We start from the raw sequence: 24,781 nt of genomic DNA on the forward strand, positions 1-24,781 counted from the left end.
CCATGAGAACGTCATCCTCAAACTCAATAACCTCAAGGAAGACTACACAGTAGTCGAAAAGAGAAACTTGCCCAAAAGTTCTAGAATCAGATTATGGTTCCATAAGAACAAAGGCAACTGTAAGGGAGTACGATGATGCTTCACCCCCCTTCAAAAACCGGACCGCATCTGAATGGGCTGACAAAGGTCTACCATTCACCTGACCCTGAACAGGCAAGATCTGCCACTTGCACCTTCATGGAGTTACAGGCCAAGCCCTTAAGTAAGCCATCCTGTAAGTATTGCAAAATGAGCGGCATCTTAATCGAATGAGAAGTACGCCTTGTTCCTCACACCAAGCCTCAAACACACTGCAAACTCTAATGTAAGCTAAAGAAGTGGAAAACTTCTGCGCTTGAAGCAAGGTGGAAAACACAGCAATTGAAAATCCATGCTTCAGCAAATGAGCCCTTTCAAGGGCCATACAGTAAGACAAAATAAACAGGAACTTTGAGAAGAATAAGTTCCTGTGGTAGCAGGTCCCCGTGGATTGTAAACCGAAAAGAGCGTTTGCCAGGAACCTCCACAACTGTGATTACCACAGCCTTCCGGACCAACCTGGTGTCACCAGAAGCACCAATCCTGTGTATCCATGGGGAAAAGGCCTATGGAAGCTTGCCTTTGGCCACTCCTGCACAAGATCATTGATACCAAGAACTTCTGATCTCTACTGCGATGGAAAAAGTGAGGAACCTTTGCACTGTGCAATAGCACCAGTAAGTCTAAAAACAGTAGACCCCAGAGGGCTACTATGAGCTGGCACGTCTCTTCTGACATCTCCCAGTCTCTCAATCCAGACTGCCTGCTGAGAAAAATTGGATCTTTCATTGCCCTCTTCTGCAATGTGGAAGGCGGAGATCTCCAGAAGATATACCTCCGCCCAGTCCCTGAGATGGGCTATTTTCTGCAACGCTTGCTGGCCTTTGGTGTCTCCTTGGCAATTGACATAAACCACAGTTGTCATATAGTCTGACATTACTCGGTCCACTTGACCCTGCAAGGGATCGACGAACCACAAGCATTCCATCTGAATGGCACACACTTCTAGATATGAGATGCCTCAGAGAAACATAGAAGTGATGGCAGAAAAAGACCAATCGGCCCATCCAGTCTGCCCAGCAAGCTCCCATACTCATTTTCCCATACGTATCTGTTTCATCAACCATCAATTTCAGGGCCCTTGTTAGTAACTGTTTGATTCAAGTTTCCTGCCATCCCCTGCCATTGATACAGAGAGTAATGTTGGAGTTGCATCAAAGGTGAGCATAAAGCTTAAGGTTAAGAGTGGTAACCGCCGCATCAAGCAAGTTACCCCAATGCTTGTTTACCCAGACTGCACAGATCAATGCTTTGTTGGTTGTTGTCTGAATGTAAATCCTGTTTTCCACTTTGAATGCTGTATATGCATTCAAAGAGATGTATCAGGCTTAATTGGTTTAGAGTAGTAACCGCCGTAATAAGCAAGCTATCCCAATGCTTATTTGATTACCCAGATTGTGAAGTTCAGTCCTTGTTGGTTATCTGAATGCAAATCCTCTTTTTCACATTTCCCCTTGCCGTTGAAGCAGAGAGCAATGTTGGAGTTGCATTAACCGTGCGAAGGCTTATTGAGTAAGGGTAGAATTCACCAGGTAGTAGCCTCCACTCTAGTAATCCACCCCCAGGCTCTTCTCTTCATTCCCATCCTCTAGCCTTTATGGATCCACAGTGTTTATCCCATGCTCCTTTGAAATCCTTCACAGTTTTAGTCTTCACCACTTCCTCCGGAAGGGCATTGCAGGCATCTACCACCCTCTCCGTGAAGAAATACTTCCTGACATTGGTTCTCAGTCTTCCTCCCTGGAGCTTCAAATCTGCAGTGCAGGGGATCTGCACTGCAGATCCCCTGCACTATCAACTACTGACAGTGAGCTCCTTAACTCTGAAAGCTCACATCTATCGTGTGTACTAGCCAGTCTGGGGTATGTAGGTAACACCCTTCCTTAGATCATCATCTTTCAATCAATACTGCAGTTGGATGCTGATCTACACTGGTAACTGAAGCCGTATCGAGTAGTCCAGAGATTGCAAACAGGATGTGCAGAAGAGGATGCATATTTGTCCTTGCTCATGGAACCACCTCCAGAAAGGCTACCATCAAAACTAGGTAAGACCATACTATCAGGAGGAATATGTTTGCCACCAGCTGCAGCTGCACCAGTAGTTTCTGAATGTGGCCTTCTGGCAGGAACTTTCTATCTTGCTTCATGTCGAAATGAACATCGAGATAGTGCAATGTCTGAGATGGCAGTAGACTGTTCTTGGCCAGGAGATCACCTTGCACAAGGCCTGAAGACTCTCATCCAGGCTATTGGCCCGAATTAACCAAGCTAGGTACGGGAGAACCAGAATGCCATCCTCTCTTAACCCTGCCGCTATCACCACCCTTACCTTGGCAAGGTTCTGGAGGCGGTGGCTAGACTGAAAAGTAGCGCTCAAAACTGATATCGCTACCCCAGAAACTGCGGAAATCCACTGATGCTCCAGCTGAATGGGCATATATAGATATGCCTCTGACAGATACAGAATGTCATATTCCCCTGACTGTATTGCTATTACCACTGAGCTTAAAGTTTCTATATGGAATTAAGTCACTCACCAATGATGACTGACTTCCTTTTTAGTCCAGGATGAGGAGAGAGGAACCTTCCTACTCAGGAATAATGAAATAAATAGAATAACGACCCATATCTTCTTGTGACTTGGACAATGGAAGCACGGCCTATCAGTTCAGGAGTCTTGACAACAAACTCCACTGCCTGTCTCTTCTGCAGAGATGCACACACATGCCATTAAGATGTCTCTAGGGATGCAGAGAAAGCTCCAGAGCATAGCCTCTCTTTAACACTACAGAACCCACTGGTCTGACGTGAACTTGACCCGCCTCCAGTTAAAAAGAGATAGGTGACCCTTTATCTCTTGCTCTGTGAGATGGGTCACAAACCTTCACTGAGGGGGTCGAGGCACCTCCACCTGAGCCTGCGCCCCGTCTCGGCTGTCTGGGATGAAAGGACTGAGCCCCACTCAGTGGCCATCCTTTAAGAAGCTGCCCCTCTACTAACTAAGGTACTAGAACTCATTTATTTGCTATCTTTCTTTGTTGTTCGTTCATTTTTTTTTTTTTTTGACTCACACCCAAACAAAGAGTACTTCTTTAAATGACAATTCCATAAGATTAAAATTAGAAATTGTATCATACGAACAATGGCTCAGCCAGAGCTGCCGTCTGGCTGCTATCCCTGAAGCCATCCCTCTGGCAGAGGCACAAACCAGGTCCAGCCTGCATCCACCAAAAAGCGGTGGCCGGTTCCATCACTGCCAGTGCTGACAATATTAGAGGGAACCCCAGGCTGTAATGCAGCAGGGTAAATTGCATATATGCCAGCAGTATATATGGCAACAGTATATGGCATAATCGCAAATATGGCAGCAGTACATATATAAATATATGGCAGCAGTGTAAATAGCAAGGCACTCAGGCTTCTTTTCTACCGGCACCATGGATAAAGACGTCCAGTAGCAGCACACTTTCAACAAGCGACTGACAACTGTACATATGTACAAGGCAAACCTATATAGTACGGCCAAATTTAGGACGTCCAAATTTTTAGGACACCCAAGCCTGGGACGCCCAAGTACGGGACATTTACTTGTAATAAGTGCATATTTCAGATGCTCAAAACTTGTACGCCCAACCATGCGACCGAGACAGACGCCCAGCCTGGACGTGCATGCACGAACCAACATTAGGCACCATTTTGCAGCAGACCTGTGCAGACAAAAAAAGTGAACGAATGCCACTGCAGAAACTCAAAAAGCTTGAGCAGGGCCTAGCCCAAAAAGCCGCTCAACCCACAAAACTGCCACGACTCCCTGTCCCCCCATGGAGGCAGAGGCAAACTTCGGATCAGCCCACCGAGGCTTGGAGACCAGAATAGGCGAGAAGGTGAATCCCCAACATTATCTCTCTCTCACTTCCTTCTTCTTCTCTTTCTCTCCTTTTTTTTTTAACTCCTTACCTGAACTCAGCATGTCCTGGCGAGTACAGAATCGATCTCCATTTGCAGGTGGAGAGGGCAAATGCCTTCACCACCACGCTTGGCTTCCTGCACCTGCAAGCTTTTCAGTTGTTCTCTCCTGGCAGTCCAGGCCAGAAAACCAGCTACCAGACCAAGGTACTCGACTGAGGAAGAGATCATGAAATATCACCTCAGAAGAAACTTGATTGAGGGAGGGAGGGACCATAAGGTATCACCTCAGGAGACGTGCTGTATAATTAATCTTTTTTTTTTCTTTTAACATTTCCCTGAAGGGAAATGCACATCTACCATCTGCTAGAGATGGAGAATACTGGTGCACTGATGTCAGTGCAGAGGTGTATATACTGTGACATCAGCTTTTCTCCGTCTCCATCTGCTGGTAGTGAAGCATAACCCACTGGTGTGGATTAACCTGTCTGGATCCTGAGAAACCTGCATTTATAGTATGAAAATGGTAATCTGACAGCTACTGGCTGATGTAACTTGGTAGACGGTTGAGAACTGGAGCCCATAAAAGATGATACAAGAGCCAGATATATTCTTCAGTTTTGTCTATATAGAAAAAGTATCCATAGTGAAATTCATGGTTTTATGTAGATGCTATGCCCTATACACATGGTTTAACTGTCTTAAAATTACAGAACACACAGTTTTGTCTCAAAATATTATTTTGCAAAAAAATGTATACATGTTTTAAAATTTAAATATGAAGACTTGACTTGCTGAGGTTGTTAGAGTGGCTGCTTTATACAGTATTAATGACATTAATGACACTGCTAGGGCTCTGAGGTGAAAAGGCTGTGGCCTGGTTGTAGTCAGTGCGGGCCCAGTGATCCCCTCTCTGGGTTTGGAAGGAGGTGTTGGAGTAGACACTGGTAGCAGAAAGGTACTGGCTCAAGTGTTCCCTCTCCTTTGAGTCCAGAAGGAGACAGAAATCTGTGTAAGCCTAGGAATTCCCTCTCTACAATGTTTTGTGGGTTGCCATTTGTAAGTTTTGTTATTAACTGTTCAAACCACTGTAAATCAGGGTTTTCCTTTGCTGCTCGTGGTAAGAAACCTGTGCTAGTTCGACCTTTCTAAACTATGAAGTATAGATGGTCAAAATATGAATTTGGGAAAGAAAACAGGGAGCAAAACCATAACAGATGCAATGCTTTTATTTCAAAGAACAGTGAAAATGTCTTTTAACAAAGTTAGAAGACCTTGGGATAAAAAGAACTGGTGTAACAACAGAGCACCAAAACTGGCAAACTATTATTCTCAGCTCTGTAAGCAGCACCCCTGCATTCCTAGAAAGCCTTATTTACTATAGAACTAAAACAAAATATGTCACCCAGTAATCATGTTTATAATACATTAGATTTAACAAGTTGCAGTGTATGATTAACTTTCAAGAACTGGAATTTAATAACTTTTCTCCGAATCTTACATAGAAGGTTTGCTTGGTTGACATACTGAATATCTAACAAAAGGAGAGTCTTTCTGCTTTTAACATAACTCAAGTACGAACATTTCTAACACTCAAATGTGGTATGTACAAAATTGCAAAGGGGAATGTGAGAAATAAGGTGTGACCTGTTCACTTCTTAAATAATTGATCATAAACTTCAAAGAAGTTTAACTGTGACACAAATAAGATATGATATACAACATATAGTACAGTCCCCCGACATGGCCGTGTTTCGCCGGAGGGGATGATTCGGAAGGGACCCAAAGCAATATCTGAAAATAAAATATAAAACATAGAAAAATTAAATCAGAGAACAGGAACATAAATGTATGGCTACAAACCAGTTAAAGTGAAAATTAAAATAAAAATGAATGAAAGCAAAAAAAGTATTAACATTCACAAAAAGTTAAACATTCAAAAGAACAATAACAGCATTTAAGAGGTTAAGCTCAGGCTTAATTCATGGGAATACAAAGAGAAAGGGGTACAATTAAACTAAAATAAAACCGTAATATAACATTCACAAAATGTTCAAGAAATAAACATTTACAAAGTTTAACTCGGGCTAATTCACTCACAATTAAACGTCTTTGAAGGACTTTGAAGTTTATAATCAATTATTTACTTAAGAAGTGAACAGGTCACACCTCATTTCGCACATTCTCCTTTGTTTTGATGCTTTGTGTGTGAATTATTTACTCTACCTATATTTTTTGTAAAATTGCAAAGCAACATATTGAGACTACATATACTCAAAAGAGAACACCAGTGATTTTATAGAAGGGTTGGCGTATATCTTTAATAAGTACATTTTTATATTCCCTATTCTTGAACTTTCGGACATCAGTTTCAGTTTAAAAAAAAAGATTGAAGGCTAACCTTTTGATTTTATCCTCTTGCTTTCGTGCATATTGTTTAAGCATAATATTCTCATCATGCTTACGAAGGAATCGATCTTCAAGCTCTTCACGGCTAATTCGAGAAACTGCTTGTCTATCTCTCACATTCTGTGTAGATGATGATTCTACAACAGAGGAAAAGACAAATTAATATATATGGAGAGAACTCTTATAAGCTGACTACATGTCAGATTGCATACATCCAGAGTATTTAATTCATACAGGAATAACTACGATTTTGACAGCACAAAAAAAAACATCAGTCTCATAGTCCTCCTCGAGTGTTTGCTCTGTGGCATGGAGGTTTCAGGTTTGGATTCACCATCCAACAAAGCTGGCAAGGTTGGAGTATTCGGTGGGCTGTCAACTTTGTACAGCAATAGTATTTCCAACTGGTTGTAGATGTGCAATAAAAATACCACTTCTCTGGGCCACTGTAGATGGGAAGTGAAGCACTCCAGAAAGCTATCAGTGAGGAAAAGGAAACTTTGCAGAATAGCTATCCATACTATTCAATTAAATAGAATGGATGTATTCAGCTTATAAGAATTTTCTCCATACATATATATGTGTGGATTCTATTGTGTTAAATTAACATATTTATATATTTTCACAGCAAAAACGTCTGTCCCTATTCTCCAGCAAAATTAATTCACTTTTTCTTCATACATCCACATTTCATCCCCAGGTTTTCTTGACTCAAAATAACATGCAGCATATACCTCAAATTATTTCACATACACTGGTACACTGATATTAAAATAATTTTTTAATGGACCAGCCCAGTGGCTCAATGGCGGTACAACACAATTCTATGCAAAAACATTGGGATGCTACAGAGGAAGTGTTCAAAGCCTCTAAGAGGATGGAATCCCATTTATTGTGCAACGCCAACACCTAGTATTCCGATTTAGGGCTAATGATTGCAGGGTTCCATAAGAAACCCTGGTGTATGATCCCCAGATAAGAAATGTCATTGCAATGATTGGGCTAGGAGTTGGGAGAGGGATAATAAATAGAGGAACTCCTTGCCCTCCCCACCCCCACCCCAGTTCCAATAGAGCTGGATGCCCCAAAGTGTAGGAGAAAACTTTGCAAGACTTTTTTTTTTTTGGTCCAATCAGGAAGTTGGCTACGTTAAAATGCTAAAAAGGAATATAATACTAAAATGTAGCATTAGAAATAATTGAAATAAAATATTTTCTACTTTTGGTAGGATGGATGAAGAGCACCACATTACTGTGGAAGAATTGCATCTAAGGGAGAATAATGAACCAAAGCCTGATGATCGCTCACTCTTCTGGTTGACATTACTTCTATAAGGAATGTTAGCACTTTACATGTTAAAAACTTGAAAGAAGCAGACTCCAGTGGTTCAAATGATGACTACATCATTTGTGCCAGAACCATATTTAGGACTCATTTAACTGAAGGTTTTACAGCTGGAGGTTTGGTATGCCATAAACCTTTCATGAATTTCGATACAAACTGACGAGTGGATATTGGCTTAGCTTCGATCTGGGTATGATAAGCTGCAATTACACTGAAATGAACTCTCACTGATGAGATTCTAAGGCCTGAAGAAGATCGAGAGGGCAGATAGTTCAATAACTCTTTGGGTTTGCAAGCAAATAGATCCAAGGAACTTTGGAGAACCATATCCATTAAAGCTGTAGGTTCTCCTTATTGATGGCTTTCTGGCAGATTCTATTATATCCTCATTCTCCTTGGGTAAGGACAATTCAGCGATTATTGAGTGCTCAACATTTAAGCCATCAATTTGAGGGAGGAAAGGTGTGAAAGATACAGATGTCCCACTTCTTTAGTTAATAAGGATGGATCTGACTCAAGAAGGATTGAAGGACTGCTAGATAGCTATACCAGGTGCATGAACCAGACTTATCTGGGTCAGAATGGAGCTATGCGGATCAGATAGATCCAGTCTGTGAACACTTTTTGCACTGTTCTGGATATCACTGGAATTGTTAGAAAAGCATACATGAGATTTTCATTGCCGTCAAGCAGAAAAGCATCCTAAGTAGATCTGAATTTGCTGGGAAGAATGGAGCAAAAGCTTTTCCACTTTTCTGTTTTATTCTGACACAAAGAGGTTAATTGCTTGAAGACCCCCACAGACGGAACAGTCAATCGACTGTTAATTGCTGCACAGACCATTTGTGTGAACGGAAAACTCTACTGAGGCAATCTGCTAATGCAGCGATTCTCAACCGGTACGTCGCGACACACCAGTGTGTCGGTGCTACCGGTCTCCCACTGCTCTTCTCTCCTCTTCCTTCACCGAGCGAGAGGCAGATGATCTTCCACTACTACCGCTGCCACCTGGGCTATCAGCATGTTCAAGCCAGATGGGAATGGCAGCAGTGTTAGTGAGGCTGGCAAATGCGACTGGCCTTTTCTTCTTCTCGTACCTGCTCCCGTGGCCCAGAACAGGAAGTGATGTGCAGTGGGGTGTGCAGGAAGAAAAAAAAAAGAGCCAAGCTGCATGGAAAAGTAGCAGAGGCAGTATCGGCCCCGAGCAGTAGCGTGGGCTCGGAGCAAAATCCAAAACAGCTGGCAAAGGAGCCAGAAGCATTAGCCTCCCGTGACCAATGGCACTCTGCTTTCTTGATGTTAGGAATTGTGGATCCTTGGCCTAAGGTGGGGTTGTTGCTACCTGAAGGGTTAGGCCCCACAGGTCCCCACCGTCGGGAGGCAAGGCTGGCCAGGAACAGAGGCAAGCTGGATCTTCACCTGTGCCGACCCTCGTTCCCCGCAGGTTGAGCCCGGGTGCCGGGGCCGGTAGGACTTAGGAGCGCCCCTGTGTGGCTGGTCCAGGAGAGCACAGGCGAGAGAGTGCAGAGAATGTCAGAGAGGTTAGGCACAGTTCGAGACAGGAGCACTCTCGAAGGGAGGAGGAGGAGTAGGAGTCTCAGGGAGTGCAAGGCCACTGCAGCTCTGAAGGGAGTAGAGCAGGATCACGTGGGATTGGCCTCGGAGACATGAACTGTAATACGCTGGATAAGGGCTTGAGCAGGGAACCCGCTGTAGCAGTGCCTGAAGAGTAGCAGCACCGGGGTATTGCCTGGGACAAGGCAAGCCGGTGGCAAGATCTTCTGAAGTAGCAGCGTAGAGGGCTGCCCCGAGGAACGGGGCTCCGAGGCCCAGTTTGAAGGTGTACTGCGCTGAGCCAACTCCCAGAGAGAGAAGGCAACGTAGTCAAAGTCCTGAAGGAGAAGTACCGTGGGGATTCCCAGGAGCAGTGGACACTGCCGTTGGAACTCACAAGTAGACTGAGTATGGCCCCGAGGAGCGGGAAGCGCTGGAAGTCCAGGTTAGATTGCGCTGAGCCAGGACCCGCAGAGTGGGAAGCGCCGAGAGAAAGGATCCTGTCAGGTTGCACTGAACCTCGTCCCGAGGAGTGGGAAGCGCTGAGTCCAGTTATATTGCGCTGAGCCAGGGATCGCGTAGCGGGAAATGCAGAGAGAGAGAGTCCGGGTAGGGTTGCGCTGAGCCTGGCCCTGAGGAGCGGGGAAGCGCTGTGAAGTAGACCAGTTAGGTTGCGCTGAGCCAGGGCCTGCAGAACGGGAAGCGCTGTGAGAGGAACCCGGAAGGAGAAGCGCAGAGGTCCGATGACAGGAACAATCAGTTGATGAGGAACGCGTCCTGCGCTAGTTGCTAGGATACATCGAACAGAAGGTCTTTATGTTTCGATTGCGTTCCTTAGCAAAGAGATCGATGCGTGGCAGGCCCCAGGTTTGAAAAAGTCTGTCTGCCACATTCTGATGGAGTTTCCACTTGTGGGGGTGAAAGATTCTGCTCAATCTGTCCGCCCTGGCGTTGTTGATGCCAGGCAGGTACGTAGCCTGCAGGGTGATGGATCTGCTCTCTGCCCATTCCAGGATCCCTACAGCCTCCCTGCAAAGGTTTCAGGAAACAGACCCTCCTTTCTTGTTGATGTAGAACACGACCACTTGGTTGTCCGTGTGGACCATGACTATCTTCCCTTGGAGTGTTTGTTTGAAGGCTCGAAGAGCATTTCGAATGGATCACAGCTCCAGTAGCTTGATCTGTTGCGATCATTCCCAGGTGGACCACAGGCCTTGATTTTGAAGGTGGACTAGGTGAGCGCCTCATCCTTTGCTGGAAGTATCCGTGGTGAGGACGGTGTGATGCGCTGGGGCTCGCAGGGGAGCGCCTGCCGTGAGAGCTGTTGGTGCCAGCCACCACTCTAAATCTCGTTTCATGCATTCAGGAGTGCGGAAAAAAATTGGACTGAGGGGGATGGGGAAAGCGCGGGAAGATCCAAGCAGGCACACTACACTGAAAGACTCAGTGTTCTAAGAGAGCTCCGCCACCTAGCCACCCGGAGGAAGTCCCAGACAGCATGGCTATTTCATGCTGCTTATCTACGGGAAAATTAAAGAAATGAATAAAGATAAAAAGAATTCAGCCAGACATATGCAACAAAGGTTGGTTGCAATTTTTGAAAGAAAAAGTTAAAAAATTCAAAACAAATGAATAGATCTGATAAAAATACAGCTAATTGTATTTGACATTTACATACGGGCCGATACAGTAAGGAGCGGTAGGAAGAGCTGCGTTAGTGCCGGGCGCACCCGCGTTTGCCGCATGCACAGTCCTGCTCACCTACCGCTCGATACTGTATTTAAATAGCTTGCAAATGCAAGCCGCGTCCAAGAAGCGTCTGTGACGCGTTAGGCCCGCGCAACCCATTTTACTGTATAGGCGCTTAATACAGCGCCTATACAGTTTCCTGGGTGCGCTGGTACCTGTCATTTCAAATGACATTTGAAATGACAGGCACCAGGAAATGGATCCCAACTTTAACCCATGAAAACGTACTTTTTGTTGCTTTCAGCCCCTTCCCTTCTCTGCCGTCCTCCGGAGGGGGCAGCCGGCGGCGAAAGCAGCTTGCAGCGGTCCCCCCCACGCAGGTCAAGTCGCTTCGGGAGGAGGGGATTTTAGGTTTTTAGGTTTCCTTTTGGGGGAAAGTTTGCCATCTACCCTTACCCCTGCCTCTAACGCAGGGGTAGGGGTAGGCGGTAAATTAGCAGGTTAAACGCGCGGCAAAACGGCAGGGTAAAAAAGCGATAGTCGGGGCGCGCGTTACTGTATGGGAGGGAATAGCTAATTCGATTGTTTACATGTAATATACATGCCGCGGGCGGAAGGGGTTACCCGGTGACTTAAAGAGGCAATAAGAGTAGGTTAAATGGGAAAGTGTATCGCGGGTTGGACTAACGCGGCCGAAAAATGAGTAGAAAGAGGTTTAGGAGCAGGGTAACCATGGCTGCACTTTACTGTATTGACCTGATAGTGCTGTAAACCATGCCATTGCACAAACATTTTTTTTTAAAAAGATTTTAATGAGGTACACACTGCACATTTTGCAAGACAGTGTGCTTAGGAGAGAATATATAACAGAGAGCACTGTTTGGGATGTACACAATTTTAGTTTTATGCACATTATCAAGGTCACAAGGATGCGTACTAAAGAATCAACTGTGCTTAGAAAGCACATATCCTGCATATGCTGTAAGAGATTAACAAAAGTATATCTTATTCAATACATTAGATAATAAATGGAAAAAGAAGAAACCTGCAATTATTGACATGACCAACATTACTTCAACAAAAATGTGTTTAAAAGAAAACTGATGAAAACAGTGATCAAAGCCTGTCACAGTAATAAGTAACAGATGGTTCAAACCTTGTAGGCCTCCAATTCCAGCTAGAGACAACCCAACATCTTTCACAGGCAGGTCTCCCGCAGTTTCATCTGCTGGCGCAGACATAGTTTACCTATAGATAACAAAATTCAGATGAAAACTCTCCACGTTAATAACAGGCTGTACGAATATATTTTTATAGACTTACTTTTAAGCAATTACACAGAACAAAGTGTGCATGAAAGTATACTGAAATTGCTCACATCATGCCTTTCACATTAGTGAATTACATAAGAACATGCCATACTGGGTCAGACCAAAAGTCCATCAAACCCAGCATCCTGTTTCCAACAGTGGCCAATCCAGGCCATAAGAACCTGGCAAGTACCCAAAAACTAAGTCTATTCCATGTTACTGTTGCTAGTAATAGCAGTGGCTATTTTCTAAGTCAACTTAATAGCAGGTAATGGACTTCTCCTCCAAGAAGTTATCCAATCCTTTTTTAAACACAGCTATTCTATCTGCACTAACCACATCCCCTGGCAACAAATTCCAGAGTTTAATTGTGCGTTGAGTAAAAAAGAACTTTCTTAGATTAGTTTTAAATGTGCCACATGCTAACTTCATGGCGTGCCCCCTAGTCTTTCTATTATCTGAAAAAGTAAATAACCGATTCACATCTACCCGTTCTAGACCTCTCATGATTTTAAACACCTCTATCATATCCCCCCTCAGCCATCTCTTCTCCAAGCTGAAAAGTCCTAACCTCTTTAGTATTTCCTCATAGGGGAGCTGTTCCATTCCCCTTATTTTGGTCATCCTTCTCTGTACCTTCTCCATCGCAATTATATCTTTTTTGAGATGTGGTGACCAGAATTGTACACAGTATTCAAGGTGCGGTCTCACCATGGAGCGATACAGAGGCATTGTGACATTTTCCGTTTTATTCACCATTCCCTTTCTTTTAATTCCCAACATTCTGTTTGCTTTTTTGACTGCTGCAGCACACCGAACCGACGATTTCAATGTGTTATCCACTATGAAGCCTAGATCTCTTTCTTGGATGGTAGCTCCTAATATGGAACCTAACATTGTGTAACTACAGCATGGGTTATTTTTCCCTATATGCATCACTTTGCACTTATCCACATTAAATTTCATCTGCCATTTCGATGCCAAATTTCCCAGTCTCACAAGGTCTTCCTGCAATTTATCACAATCTGCTTGTGATTTAACTACTCTGAACAATTTTGTATCATCTGCAAATTTGATTTCCTCACTCGTCGTATTTCATTCCAGATCATTTATAAATATATTGAAAAGTAAGGGTCCCAATACAGATCCCTGAGGCAATCCACTGCCCACTCCCTTCCACTGAGAAAATTGTCCATTTAATCCTACTCTCTGTTTCCTGTCTTTTAGCCAGTTTGTAATCCACAAAAGGACATCGCCACATATCACATGACTTTTTACTTTTCCTAGAAACCTCTCATGAGGAACTTTCTCAAATGCCTTCTGAAAATCCAAGTACACTACATCTACCGGTTCACCTTTATCCACATGTTTATTAACTCCTTCAAAAAATTGAAGATTTGTGAGGCAAGACTTGCCTTGGGTAAAGCCATGCTGACTTTGTTCCATTAAACCATGTCTTTCTAAATGTTCTGTGATTCTGATGTTTAGAACACTTTCCACTATTTTTCCTGGCGCTGAAGTCAGGCTAACTGGTCTGTAGTTTCCCGGATCACCCTTGAGCCCTTTTTTAAATATTGGGGTTACATCAGCTATCCTCCAGCCTTCAGGTACAATGGATGATTTTAATGATAGGTTACAAATTTTTACTAATAGGTCTGAAATTTCATTTTTTAGTTCCTTCAGAACACTGGGGTGTATACCATCCAGTCCAGGTGATTTACTACTCTTCAGTTTGTCAATCAGGCCTACCACATCTTCCAGGTTCACCGTGATTTGGTTCAGTCCATCTGAATAATTACCCATGAAAACCTTCTCCAGTACGGGTACCTCCCCAACATCCTCTTCAGTTAACACCGAAGCAAAGAAATCATTTAATCTTTCCATGATGGCCTTATCTTCTCTAAGTGCCCCTTTAACCCCTCGATCATCTAACGGTCCAACTGACTCCCTCACAGGCTTTCTTCGGATAAATTTTTAAACTGTGAGTTTTTGCCTCTACGGCCAACTTATTTTCAAATTCTCTCTTAGCCTGTCTTATCAATGTCTAACATTTAACTTGCCAACATTTATGCATTATCCTATTTTCTTCTGTTGGATCCTTCTTCCAATTTTTGAATGAAGATCTTTGGCTAAAATTGCTTCTTTCACCTCCCCTTTTAAACATGCCAGTAATCGTTTTGCCTACTTTCCACCTTTTTTAATGTGTGGAATACATCTGGATTGTGCATCTAGGATGGTATTTATTTTTTTTCTTTTTAACAATGACCATGCCTCTTGCACACTTTTTACCTTTGTAGCTGCTCCTTTCAGTTTTTTTTTTTTAACAATTTTTCACATTTTATCTAAGTTTCCCTTTTGAAAGTTTAGCACAATGCTGTGGATTTGCTTACTGTCCCCCTTCAAGTCATTAATTCAAATTTGATCATATTATGATCACTATTGCCAAGTGGCCCCACCACCGTTACCTCTCTCACCAAATCCTGTGCTCCACTGAGAATTAGATCTAAAATTGCTCCCTCTCTTGTTGGTTCCTGAACCAATTGCTCCATAAAAATGTCATTTATTCCATCCAGGAATTTTATATCTCTAGAATGTACCGATGATACTTTTACCCAGTCAATATTGGGGTAATTGAAATCTCCCATTATTACTACACTACCAATTTGGTTAGCTTCCCTAATTTCTCTTAGCATTTCACTGTCCGCCTCACCATCTTGACCAGGTGGACAGTAGTATACTCCTATCACTATAGTCTTCCCCGACACACAAGGGATTTCTACCCGTAAAGATTCAATTGTGCATTTAGTCTCATGCAGAATGTTTATCCTGTTGGACTCTATGCCATCCCGGACATAAAGCGCCACACCACCTCCCGGGTGCTCCTCTCTGTCATTGCGATATAATTTGTACCCCAGTATAGCACTGTCTCACTGACTGTCCTCTTTCCACCATGTCTCTGAGATGCCAATTAATTTTACGTCATCATTCACTGCTATACATTCTAATTCTCCCATCTTACTTCTTAAGAATTTTGGCATTAGCATACAAACATTTCAAAGTTTGTATTTTCATTCTGCTTTTTAATTGATAGGGATAAGTTAGAATTTTTTTAGCTCAGGTTAGTTTTTAGTTACAGGCACTTGGACTACTTTTCTTATTATTGGAACCTCACTGTCGGGATGCCCTAATTCTAATGCATCATTAGTATCCTTTGAAGATACCTCTCTCTGAACCATCTGCTGCTGAGCGACTGTCGGCTTTCCCCTTTGTTCTAGTTTAAAAGCTGTTCTATCTCCTTTTTAAAGGTTAGCGCCAGCAGTCTGGTTCCACCCTGATTAAGGTGGAGTCCATCCCTTCAGAAGAGACTCCCCCTTCCCCAAAAGGTTCCCCAGTTCCTAACAAAACTGAATCCCTCTTCCTTGCACCATGAGTCTCATTCACACATTGAGACTCCAGAGCTCTGCCTTCCTCTGGTGACCTGCGTGTTGAACAGGGAACATTTCAGAGAATGCTACCCTGGAGGTTCTGGATTTAAGCTTTCTATCTAAGAGTTTAAATTTGGCTTCCAGAACCTCCCTCCCACATTTTCCTATGTCGTTGGTGCCCACATGTACCACGACAGCTGGCTCCTCCCCAGCACTGTCTAAAATCCTATCTAGGTGACGTGTGAGGTCCGCCACCTTCGCGCCAGGTAGGCATGTTACCAGGTGATCCTCACGCCCACCAGACACCCAGCTGTCTACATTCCTAATAATCGAATCACCAACTATGACGGCCGACCCTAACCCTTCCCTCCTGGGCAGTAGGCCTTGGGGAGATATCCTCGGTGCGAAAGGACAATGCATCACCTGGAGAGCAGGTCCTTTCTACAGGACCTTTCCTGCTGCACCAGGTTGATGCTCTCCAATCATTAGACCTCCTTCCTCCAAGGTAGCACCAGGGCTGCCAGTCTGAAGTTGGGACTTGGCTACTATGTCCCTGAAGGTCTCATCTATATACTTCTCTTTCTGCCTCAGCTCCTCCAGGTCTGCCACTCTAGCCTCCAGAGATCGGACTCGTTCTCTGAGAGCCAGGAGCTCTTTGCATCGCATGCACATGTACAATTTCTCACCGGCGAGTGAAAAATCATACATGTGACACTCGATGCAAAAGACTGGGAAGCCCCCCTCTTGCTGCTGGACTGCTGCCTTCATCTCAAATTTATTTAGTTCCTACTTAAGTTTTAGGTTGCTATGGGAGTAGGAATGTGTCTAATTAATGTCCCTTAAATGTATTAGTGATTTCACTATATGTCTGGTAGTGGCCTAGAGGGGAATGATCAAACTCTCAATAAGGTTTTTTTTAATTTTTTTTTTTAAGTGGCACCTGCCTATAAATTAAAGGATGAGCTAGGCATGGGTGGGTGAGGGGTGGGAGGATTGGGAAATACAAACAGTCTAACTTCAGTTAGTTAGCCAGAGTGACTCACTGCTCTCTTGATTAACAAATGTTGGTACCTAATCAAACCAAATCACACTACCTCAACACCTTTCCAAGGTGAGTAACTGAACAGAACTTTTCAACCTTTTTACTTAGGTATACACCGTTCCTAGCTTATTTCTAGCTTCTGGCTACTTTTTAATATACAAACACTAACTTCTGCTTACTAGCTGTCTTACAGACTGACTATTTAAAAATACAACAATCTAACTTCTGTTTATTCGCTGCCTTATTGACTATTAAAAGCACAAACACACTAAATGATATTCCCAAATAGTTAACTTCGCCCCAATACTTTTAAAAAAGACAATGTCCCAAGCAAAAAATTATTGATTCCTTACAGCCACCAGCAAGGTGATCCTCTCCTCTCAGTGCTCCCACTGGATTGTATCAAATTAGTCAGTTACTGTGTTTATTAGGCAGGTTACTGTGTTTATAGCAGGTGCTATTGTAAATAATTCAGAATATGGGTTTTGGGGCAGGTGTATGAATTGCCATTTCTATATGGCTCCTAGAATAGGGAGAGAGCCAAAAGGAGACACCAGCTATTTCACTAATGTCAATGGTTGTTCAAGAGGAAGTTGCTTCTTGCCATCTCAACCCGAAAGAGTTCTTTTGAAACAGGGAATTCAACAGAGATGAAAAGCGGGAGAGAAAAGAAAACAGGCTAAAAACCGAAGAATCAATGAAGCCTGACAGTAAATAAAAACATGTGATAAGATTAATATAATATAGATTTATCCCATACATATTCAAACAAAATTCCACTCTCAAAATGCTGACAAAACACACCCGATATTATTTTTAAAGACCATCATAAAGAGACGTCACAGCACCATGCAATATATCTTGTAAATTGCTAATCATATCTGTGGTATAATCATCCATCAGATGGAATTAAAAAATTATTTTAATGTACAAATTAAATATTCAACAATATTTAATAACAAAATGTCCAAAAGTCCAAGAAAATGTTTTCAATGACAAAAAATAAAATACTTATCTTAAGCTTCTTAAAACTCCAAGATGTTTGAAAAACATTTTTCTTAAATGCAGAAAAGATTACAAAAAAACCCAAAAACCAATAGAGAAATTACTTACTTGATAATTTCGTTTTCCTTAGTGTAGACAGATGGATTCAGGACCAGTGGGTTATGTGCTCTTCTGCTATCAGATGGGAGACGGAGTCAGATTTCAAAGCTGACGTCACCCTAGATATACCCCTGCAGTGACCTCAGCTTCTCCGTATCCTCCTCAAAAAGCCATTGTGGATATATATCTTTGCATAACTTGATTAAACTTCATTAAACTGATTCAACTGGTTTCAAAAATTGGAGACTGCTGGTGCACTCAACTAAGTTAACGCCGACACCAGACTAACTGCGGCTGTCTTGAACTAGGGGTAGGCAGCGGCTTACCCGTATTTGTTTAGTCTCGAGTTTCGCTTTCCAGGGTCCTCCTTCTCTGGGGCAGCTGTGGGTGGGATGCTGAGTCCATCTGTCTACACTAAGGAAAATTAAATTATCAGGTAAGTAATTTCTCCATTTCCTAGCGTATAGCCAGATGGACTCAGGACCAGTGGGATGTACAAAAGCTACTCCCGGACAGGGCGGAAGGTGCCCGTGGCCCACTTAGTATTGCCCTTGTGAAGGCTGCATCTTCTCGGGCCTTAACATCCAGGTGGTAGAACCTGGAGAAGGTGTGTAGGGAGGACCACGTCGCCGCCCGACAGATCTCGGCGGGCAACAGCAGCTTGGTTTCTGCTCAATATACTGCCTGGGCCCCAGTAGAATGAGCCTTAACCTGTAGTAGTAAAGGCTTTCCTGCCTCTATGTAGGCTGCCTTGATTACTTCCTTGATCCAGTGGGCTATGGTTGCCCGTGAGGTTGCTTCTCCTTGTTTCTTCCTGCTGTGAAGAACTAACAGGCAATCCGTTTTGCGCATCGGATCCAATCTTTCCAGGTATCGCACCAGGAGTCTGCCGATATTTAAATGGCGAAGAAGGCGGGAGTCTTCAGAGTCCTTATGTTCATCCGGAGATGGTAGGGAGATGACCTGGTTCAAATGAAACTCGGAAACCACTTTTGGTAGGAAGGAGAGGACGGTGCGCAGCTATATGATTCCATGGGGTTCTTCTTTGGTTCCGCCATAGGGTCCGTGCCTGGAATACCCAGAGTCTTCAGTCTGGGAAACAAGGGCTGGTAATTCATCCCTGTGGAAGAAGCAAAGCATGGTTCGGTATGGTTCCAGGCCTGGAGGGATTTCTCCTTCTTCCAGGGAGCCACCATCATCATCTGAGGTGTCCAGGTCCCTTGTCAGGGAAATTCTTGGTTAGGCGAGGCATGTCTTGAGGCATCCGAGTAGGGCCAGGATGATCTTGTGCTTCCGGCAGGGGTCCAGCCCGGGACGCAGCCGGGGCTGATTGCGCCTGAACGAAGGCTTGCGGCCCTTGGAAAAATTCTAACCAGGAGAAGGTCCCTGGGTCCATGTTAATCCCAGGGGGAGTCGGAAAAGGGGCCCCTGATGTGCCCTCTGTGGAGATCCGGGGAGCTATCGTATGTAGTAGTTCCTGACCTATCCTCAGACAGTAAGGGACTAGGCTTTGGCCCCCCTAGCCTTCTTTGCAATGCTGACACAGGTAGGACTCCAGTTCAGGCTGCGCGGCTCTTATGTGGCAGGCTGTGCAAAGAGAGTACCTTCTGGCCTTCTTGGACTTCGGTGCCATTGACTCTATGTCTAGGCGCACAGGTAATGAGCTTCAATGCATGCTTGTAGATGTAAGCGCGGCTGTGTGTGTAGTTATGCACACGGAGTGCACTCAATTGTGCATGCTGCTGTGCGCACAAGTTAGGCGCATCGGCCGTCCGGCCTGCCCCGCGCTTACCGCCGGTCGTGAAGGGAAGTTGGCGCCGATGCTCCCCCGTAAGATGGCGCCCTCTGAGGGTCTCCATGTGTGTGGACTCTTGCAACGGATCGGGGTCTAGCCCAACCAAGGCTGCCCAACCCGATCGGTGATCCCTATTTACCTCGTCGGAAGAAAGGAGGACCTTCACCGCCATGCTCTGTTATGCACCCGCTGCCTTTCAGCCACTCGGGGTGCTAGTTCCACGCCGGGAACCGGCTACGGGACCCAGGCACACCTCTAAGCGATATCGGAAATCACCTCAGGAATTCTCAACTGGGGGAGGGACCCTTAGGTATCACCGCAGGAGAGCGGAGCTCGATCTTCTTTAAGGTAATTTTGTCTTCTTGCTGTAATTTTCCTAACACTGTGCTAGTGTGTAGGATAGTGACTAACAATTCTGCATAAACTAATCACAGGGCAACATTCCAACTGGCTAAGCAAAACCATAGAACTACATGCTCCAAAACGAAACTTACGCTCAAAGAATAAAGGCTTCCTCAAAATCCCTCCCACCAGAACCACACAACTAAACACAACCCGTGACAGAGCTATATCCATCGCCAGCCCCTCACTATGGAACTCACTCCCAATCAAAATAAGAACTCAATCCAACTTAAAAACCTTCAAAAAAGAACTGAAAACCTGGCTGTTCACCAAAGTCTACACAAACACACACCATCAACCACAGTGCCAGACACCTACGCACACCAGCAGCAAGAAGCAACCGTCCATCCCATGAGTAACACCATATCAACGTCCACTCAAATCTCGAACATCATATCAACGTCCACGCAAATCTCGAAGACCTTGCTTTGAACTGAAGTGCCTAAAAACGCTTACCCAACGCTTCCTACCCATATTCTCAACCTTGGAAACCTGTTTCACTAATCACCAAATTGACCCATCCCAGTTCCTTCCCTACCCAAGTACCTCATCCTGTAAACCCCCCCCCCCTAACGTGTACAAGCACATGCTACACCAACTAACCATAGCAATGCACAAAACTATAAAATCGATGTACTTAACTAACTGATGCATTTAACTAACCGATTTAAAACTGATGTATTTAATTAACTCGTACCAAATGCTGTAAACCGTTCTGATGGCGAAACTGAAAGACGGTATACAAAACACGACAAATAAATAAATAAATAAATAAATCTGCTAGGAGATGAGAGATACTGAGGAGCTGAGGTCACTGCAAGGGTATATCTAGGGTGACGTCAGCTTTGAAATCTGACTCCGTCTCCCATCTGCTAGCAGAAGAGCACATAACCCACTGGTCCTCAGTCCATCTGGCTACATGCTAGGAAATCCTCTTCTTTATTACAGTAAGACCTGACACTGGTCCAGTATTTTGAAATATAAGTCACTGTGCCGGGAACTATTCCTTCTAAGTTGTGCACTTGCATGTAGGTCATGAATCCTGCGCAATGGAAAAACATAATGCACACAACAAATCCTGATATTATTTGCATTATACTAGCTTGTAACGCACAAATTTTAACTTAGCTGATAAAAAGTTGCACAAAAGAAAATTATTGCGCACGTAGCCTTTAAAAATTAGAAGGAACATTGGTGCTGGGGGATGGAAGTGAATCTCAGCAATATGTCTGAAGGGCTCAAAGTTCAGCGTTTCCCAATGATTATACCACAGACGTGATTAGCAACTTATAAGCTCATTGCATGGTGCTGTGACATCTCTTTATGACAGTCGTCAGAAATAATACTGGGTGCGTTATGTCAGTGTTTTGAGAGTGGAATTTTGTTTGGTTAGTTATTTTATTTTTTTCTACTCTGAGGTTTATTATTTAAGCATTTGTACTGTATATTGCAGCTAAAACAAGTCAAGGAAAAATGTGTTGCTTTCTGTGGCACTTTACTTCCTATTTGCTTTTTGTGCATTGTTTTCCAACTAGCAACAGTCTGAACACTTATCCATTCTCTCCTTACCACCCATTTAGAATACTGCAACTTGCTCCTTATAGGTATCCCAGTGAACCATCATTGTTCACTATAATGTATCCAAAATTCAGTTGTGTGACTTCTCTTTCGCCAAAATTGCTACACCCATATAACCCCCTTCTTAAGTCACTACATTGGCTCCCTATCTATTCCCGCATACAATTTAATCTCCTCTTAATCACCCACAAGAGTCTTCACTCTGCAGCTCCTTACCACCTATCTTCTCTTTATACCCCTCTTCGTGAACTCCACTCATCAAGTCACGCCTCTACTGCCAATTCCTATCTCTGATCTTTCCACCTGGCTACATATGCTTGGAATGATCTTCCTAAGTTGCTATGTGATGCTCCCTTTCTTGCCTTATTCAAATTCAGCCAAAAAAACCTTCTTTTTGAGACTACTTTTAAATCGTATCCCCCAATTATCCTGCTTACAGCTTTATTGATTTTAACTATTTTTTTTAATAAATGAAATTACCAAAGTTTCCTTTGCCCTGTATGTTTGTTTTGATTAGACTGTAAACTCTGCTGAAGCAGGGAATGTCTCGTATGTGTTTTGTACAGCACTGTACACATTGAATAGTGCTATAGAAGTGATTATTATTATTAGTAATAGTAGCAGCAATAGTAGTTAAAAAAAAAACATGGAACACTTCTTTGAAGTTAAATCAACAGGAAAAGCGAATTCTCCCAAGATCCACTGGGAATATCCATCTACTTCTTGTCAACAAATCTGGAGAAACTCTGAAGTAGATCTTTCAAGTCTATGGTGGATCTACTTTGGATTTTTCCACAAATGTGAATTTCCTTAAAAAAAAAAAAAAAAAGTCCTACCAATTTTCCATTTATTAATCAAAAAGGGTGGCAAAACAATAGATTCACATATTCTCAAGTTTCCTGAAAAACAGGAAACAAAAGCAAAGCCAAGATAAATACAATTCACCTTTTGCTACATTTTTCTTGATAATCCCTGTAAGACTCCTTCAGGGGTTGCTCATAACAGAGTCCTAGACTCCAGGAAAATCCTGGATGGTTGGCAAACATTTTTAAACAGAACCGATTATTCACTGAAGAATGGACCTATTTCTAGTCATATGTTCAAAGCAGTGTACATAGTTAAAATCAGATTACAGTCAATGGTCAATAAAATAAAAAAACAACTAAAAACAACTAACCTCACCTTTATATCAAAGACATCAAGATCAGCTATTGTAGGAAGGACAGACAGCAAAATAGTAACTATCAATCCTTGATGTGCCTGTTCAGTGTACTGCTGTGAGTAAATACTCTCTAGATCAGTGGTTCTCAACTGGTGTATCGCAAAGCGCCGGGAAAGTGTGTTGCGGGCGGCTGTAGTTCACTCGCTGCCAGAAGCTTGGGCAGGACACAGCAGCTGACATAATTCCCCTTCCTCCCTGGACTGGCAGTGCATATCCTATGCAAAATGCTAACCAGTGGCATAGCCACAGGTGGGCCTGAGTGGACCGTGATACCACCATATCAGCACTGCCTGACACCGGAAGAAGCATGAAGAATGACAGATGTGGTATCCCACCCCTGCAGCAGCTGAAGGAGAAGAAGACCGGCGCAGCATCCCATCTCAACTGCGGCTGAAGGATGAGAGGGCCACCATGGCATCCCATCCTGGCAGCTGAAGGAGACTGGCAGTGGCTGAAGATGAGGCTCTGTGTGTGTGGGAGAGGATATGAGTGAGAGCTTGTGTGTGTGTGTGTATATGTGGGGGGAGAACCTGCATGTGTATGAAAGATAGCGTGCATGTGTATCAGAGGCAGCAATCCTGCTTATGTATGACACACAGAAAGCCCACGTGTGTGGGAGATCCTGCCTGTGTATGAGAGATTGAGCGCCCACATGTGTATGTGAGAGTATGCATGAGTATGAGAGACAGAGGACTCACGTGTGTGTGTAAGAAAGCCTGCATACATATGAGACAGAGAACCCACATGTGTGTGAGCCTGCATGTGTATAAGAATGACAGCCTATGTGCTTATAAGAGACAGAGAGCTCGTCTCTTTGAGCCTGTGATTGTATGAGAGAAAGAGAGTAACACTGTGTGTTTGTATGAGAGAGAGGATAAAGTTTGCATGGCATACTTACCCCCAATCCACAACAATCTTTAGGTGATTAGAAATCAAAAGATTCCAGGGTTGGAGAGCGGGAGAGTTTATAACCATTATTTTAAATTTTTGGGTGTTATATGTGTGCTGTGTTTGAGAAATATTAAAACAAATTTACTTGAGTTTTAAGTTTTTGGATGCTCATCAGCTGTTTTGATATTTATTCTTTTTATTAGTATGGTTTTAATATTATGAATGTTCTATATCTCTTGATTGTATTGCTTGATGTTTTATAAGGAATGATGATGTTTCTGTTTTTCCATTGTTTCACTGTATAATACAATCGGCCTTGTTGTGATTTCCAGTTCAATTTTTGTGTGTGGTGTGTTAGTGAGTGAGTGAGTGAGAGAGAGACACACAGACACTGGTTGGGAGCTGACTGGTGTGTGAGAGAGAGATTGGTCGGGGGGTGACTGATATGTGAGAGAGAAACTAGTAGAAGGGCTGACTGGTGTGTGTGAGAGATAGCAAGCACTAAGGGGTGGAAAACAGGGGTCAGGATAGCTGGGCAAGGAAGGGGAAACAAGGAGGTGGATAAAGAGTCAAGCAGGGGAGGGAGGGAACACAGGGAAGAGGATGCGAGGGAGGGTTCAGGAATGCTGGGCAGGGATGTAAGTGTGAGGGGATGATTGAAAAGGAGTAATTGGGAGAAGTGAGGATGATGAAAGGGGAGTAAGAAAGCAAGAAAAGCAAGTTTGATTACCGTAAACGGTGTTCTCCGTAGATAGCAGGGAATTTAGCCATGCATGCTGGGTGTGTCATCCGTGTTGTCATGAAGGCGGAGCTTACTCTCTTAGCTCGAAGAGCTTTGAAGTGCGCATGACCTTGGCTTCCTGCGCTCCTCGAGCTTCTCCTCAGTTGGTTTTCCAAGCTAAGTGTTGGTGTAGATGTTGCCATGACGGATAGATGTCCAGGGAGGTGGGAGAGAATGCATGGCTAAATT

At 43.6% G+C, this 24,781-nt stretch overlaps 1 protein-coding gene across 8 annotated transcripts in view; it reads right to left on the reverse strand.

Annotated features, from left to right (window-relative positions):
* RPGRIP1L (RPGRIP1 like) overlaps window positions 1–24,781 on the reverse strand; it is a 375,908-nt gene that overhangs the window by 329,408 nt on the left and 21,719 nt on the right. For 7 of the 8 annotated variants that reach the window (XM_029608561.1, XM_029608562.1, XM_029608558.1 and 4 more), the window contains 2 exons: window positions 12,199–12,290; window positions 6,448–6,592 (listed from right to left, as the gene is read on the reverse strand). In XM_029608561.1, coding sequence (XP_029464421.1) covers window positions 6,448–6,592; window positions 12,199–12,283 — 230 coding nt within the window. In that variant the 5' untranslated portion in view covers window positions 12,284–12,290. Of the gene's footprint in view, window positions 1–5,259; window positions 5,841–6,447; window positions 6,593–12,198; window positions 12,291–24,781 lie in introns of those variants that run through there. The other variant, XM_029608565.1, reaches the window with a different exon arrangement.

Source organism: Rhinatrema bivittatum, chromosome 7 (genome assembly GCF_901001135.1).
Source record: "Rhinatrema bivittatum chromosome 7, aRhiBiv1.1, whole genome shotgun sequence".
Taxonomy (NCBI): Eukaryota; Metazoa; Chordata; class Amphibia; order Gymnophiona; family Rhinatrematidae; genus Rhinatrema; species Rhinatrema bivittatum.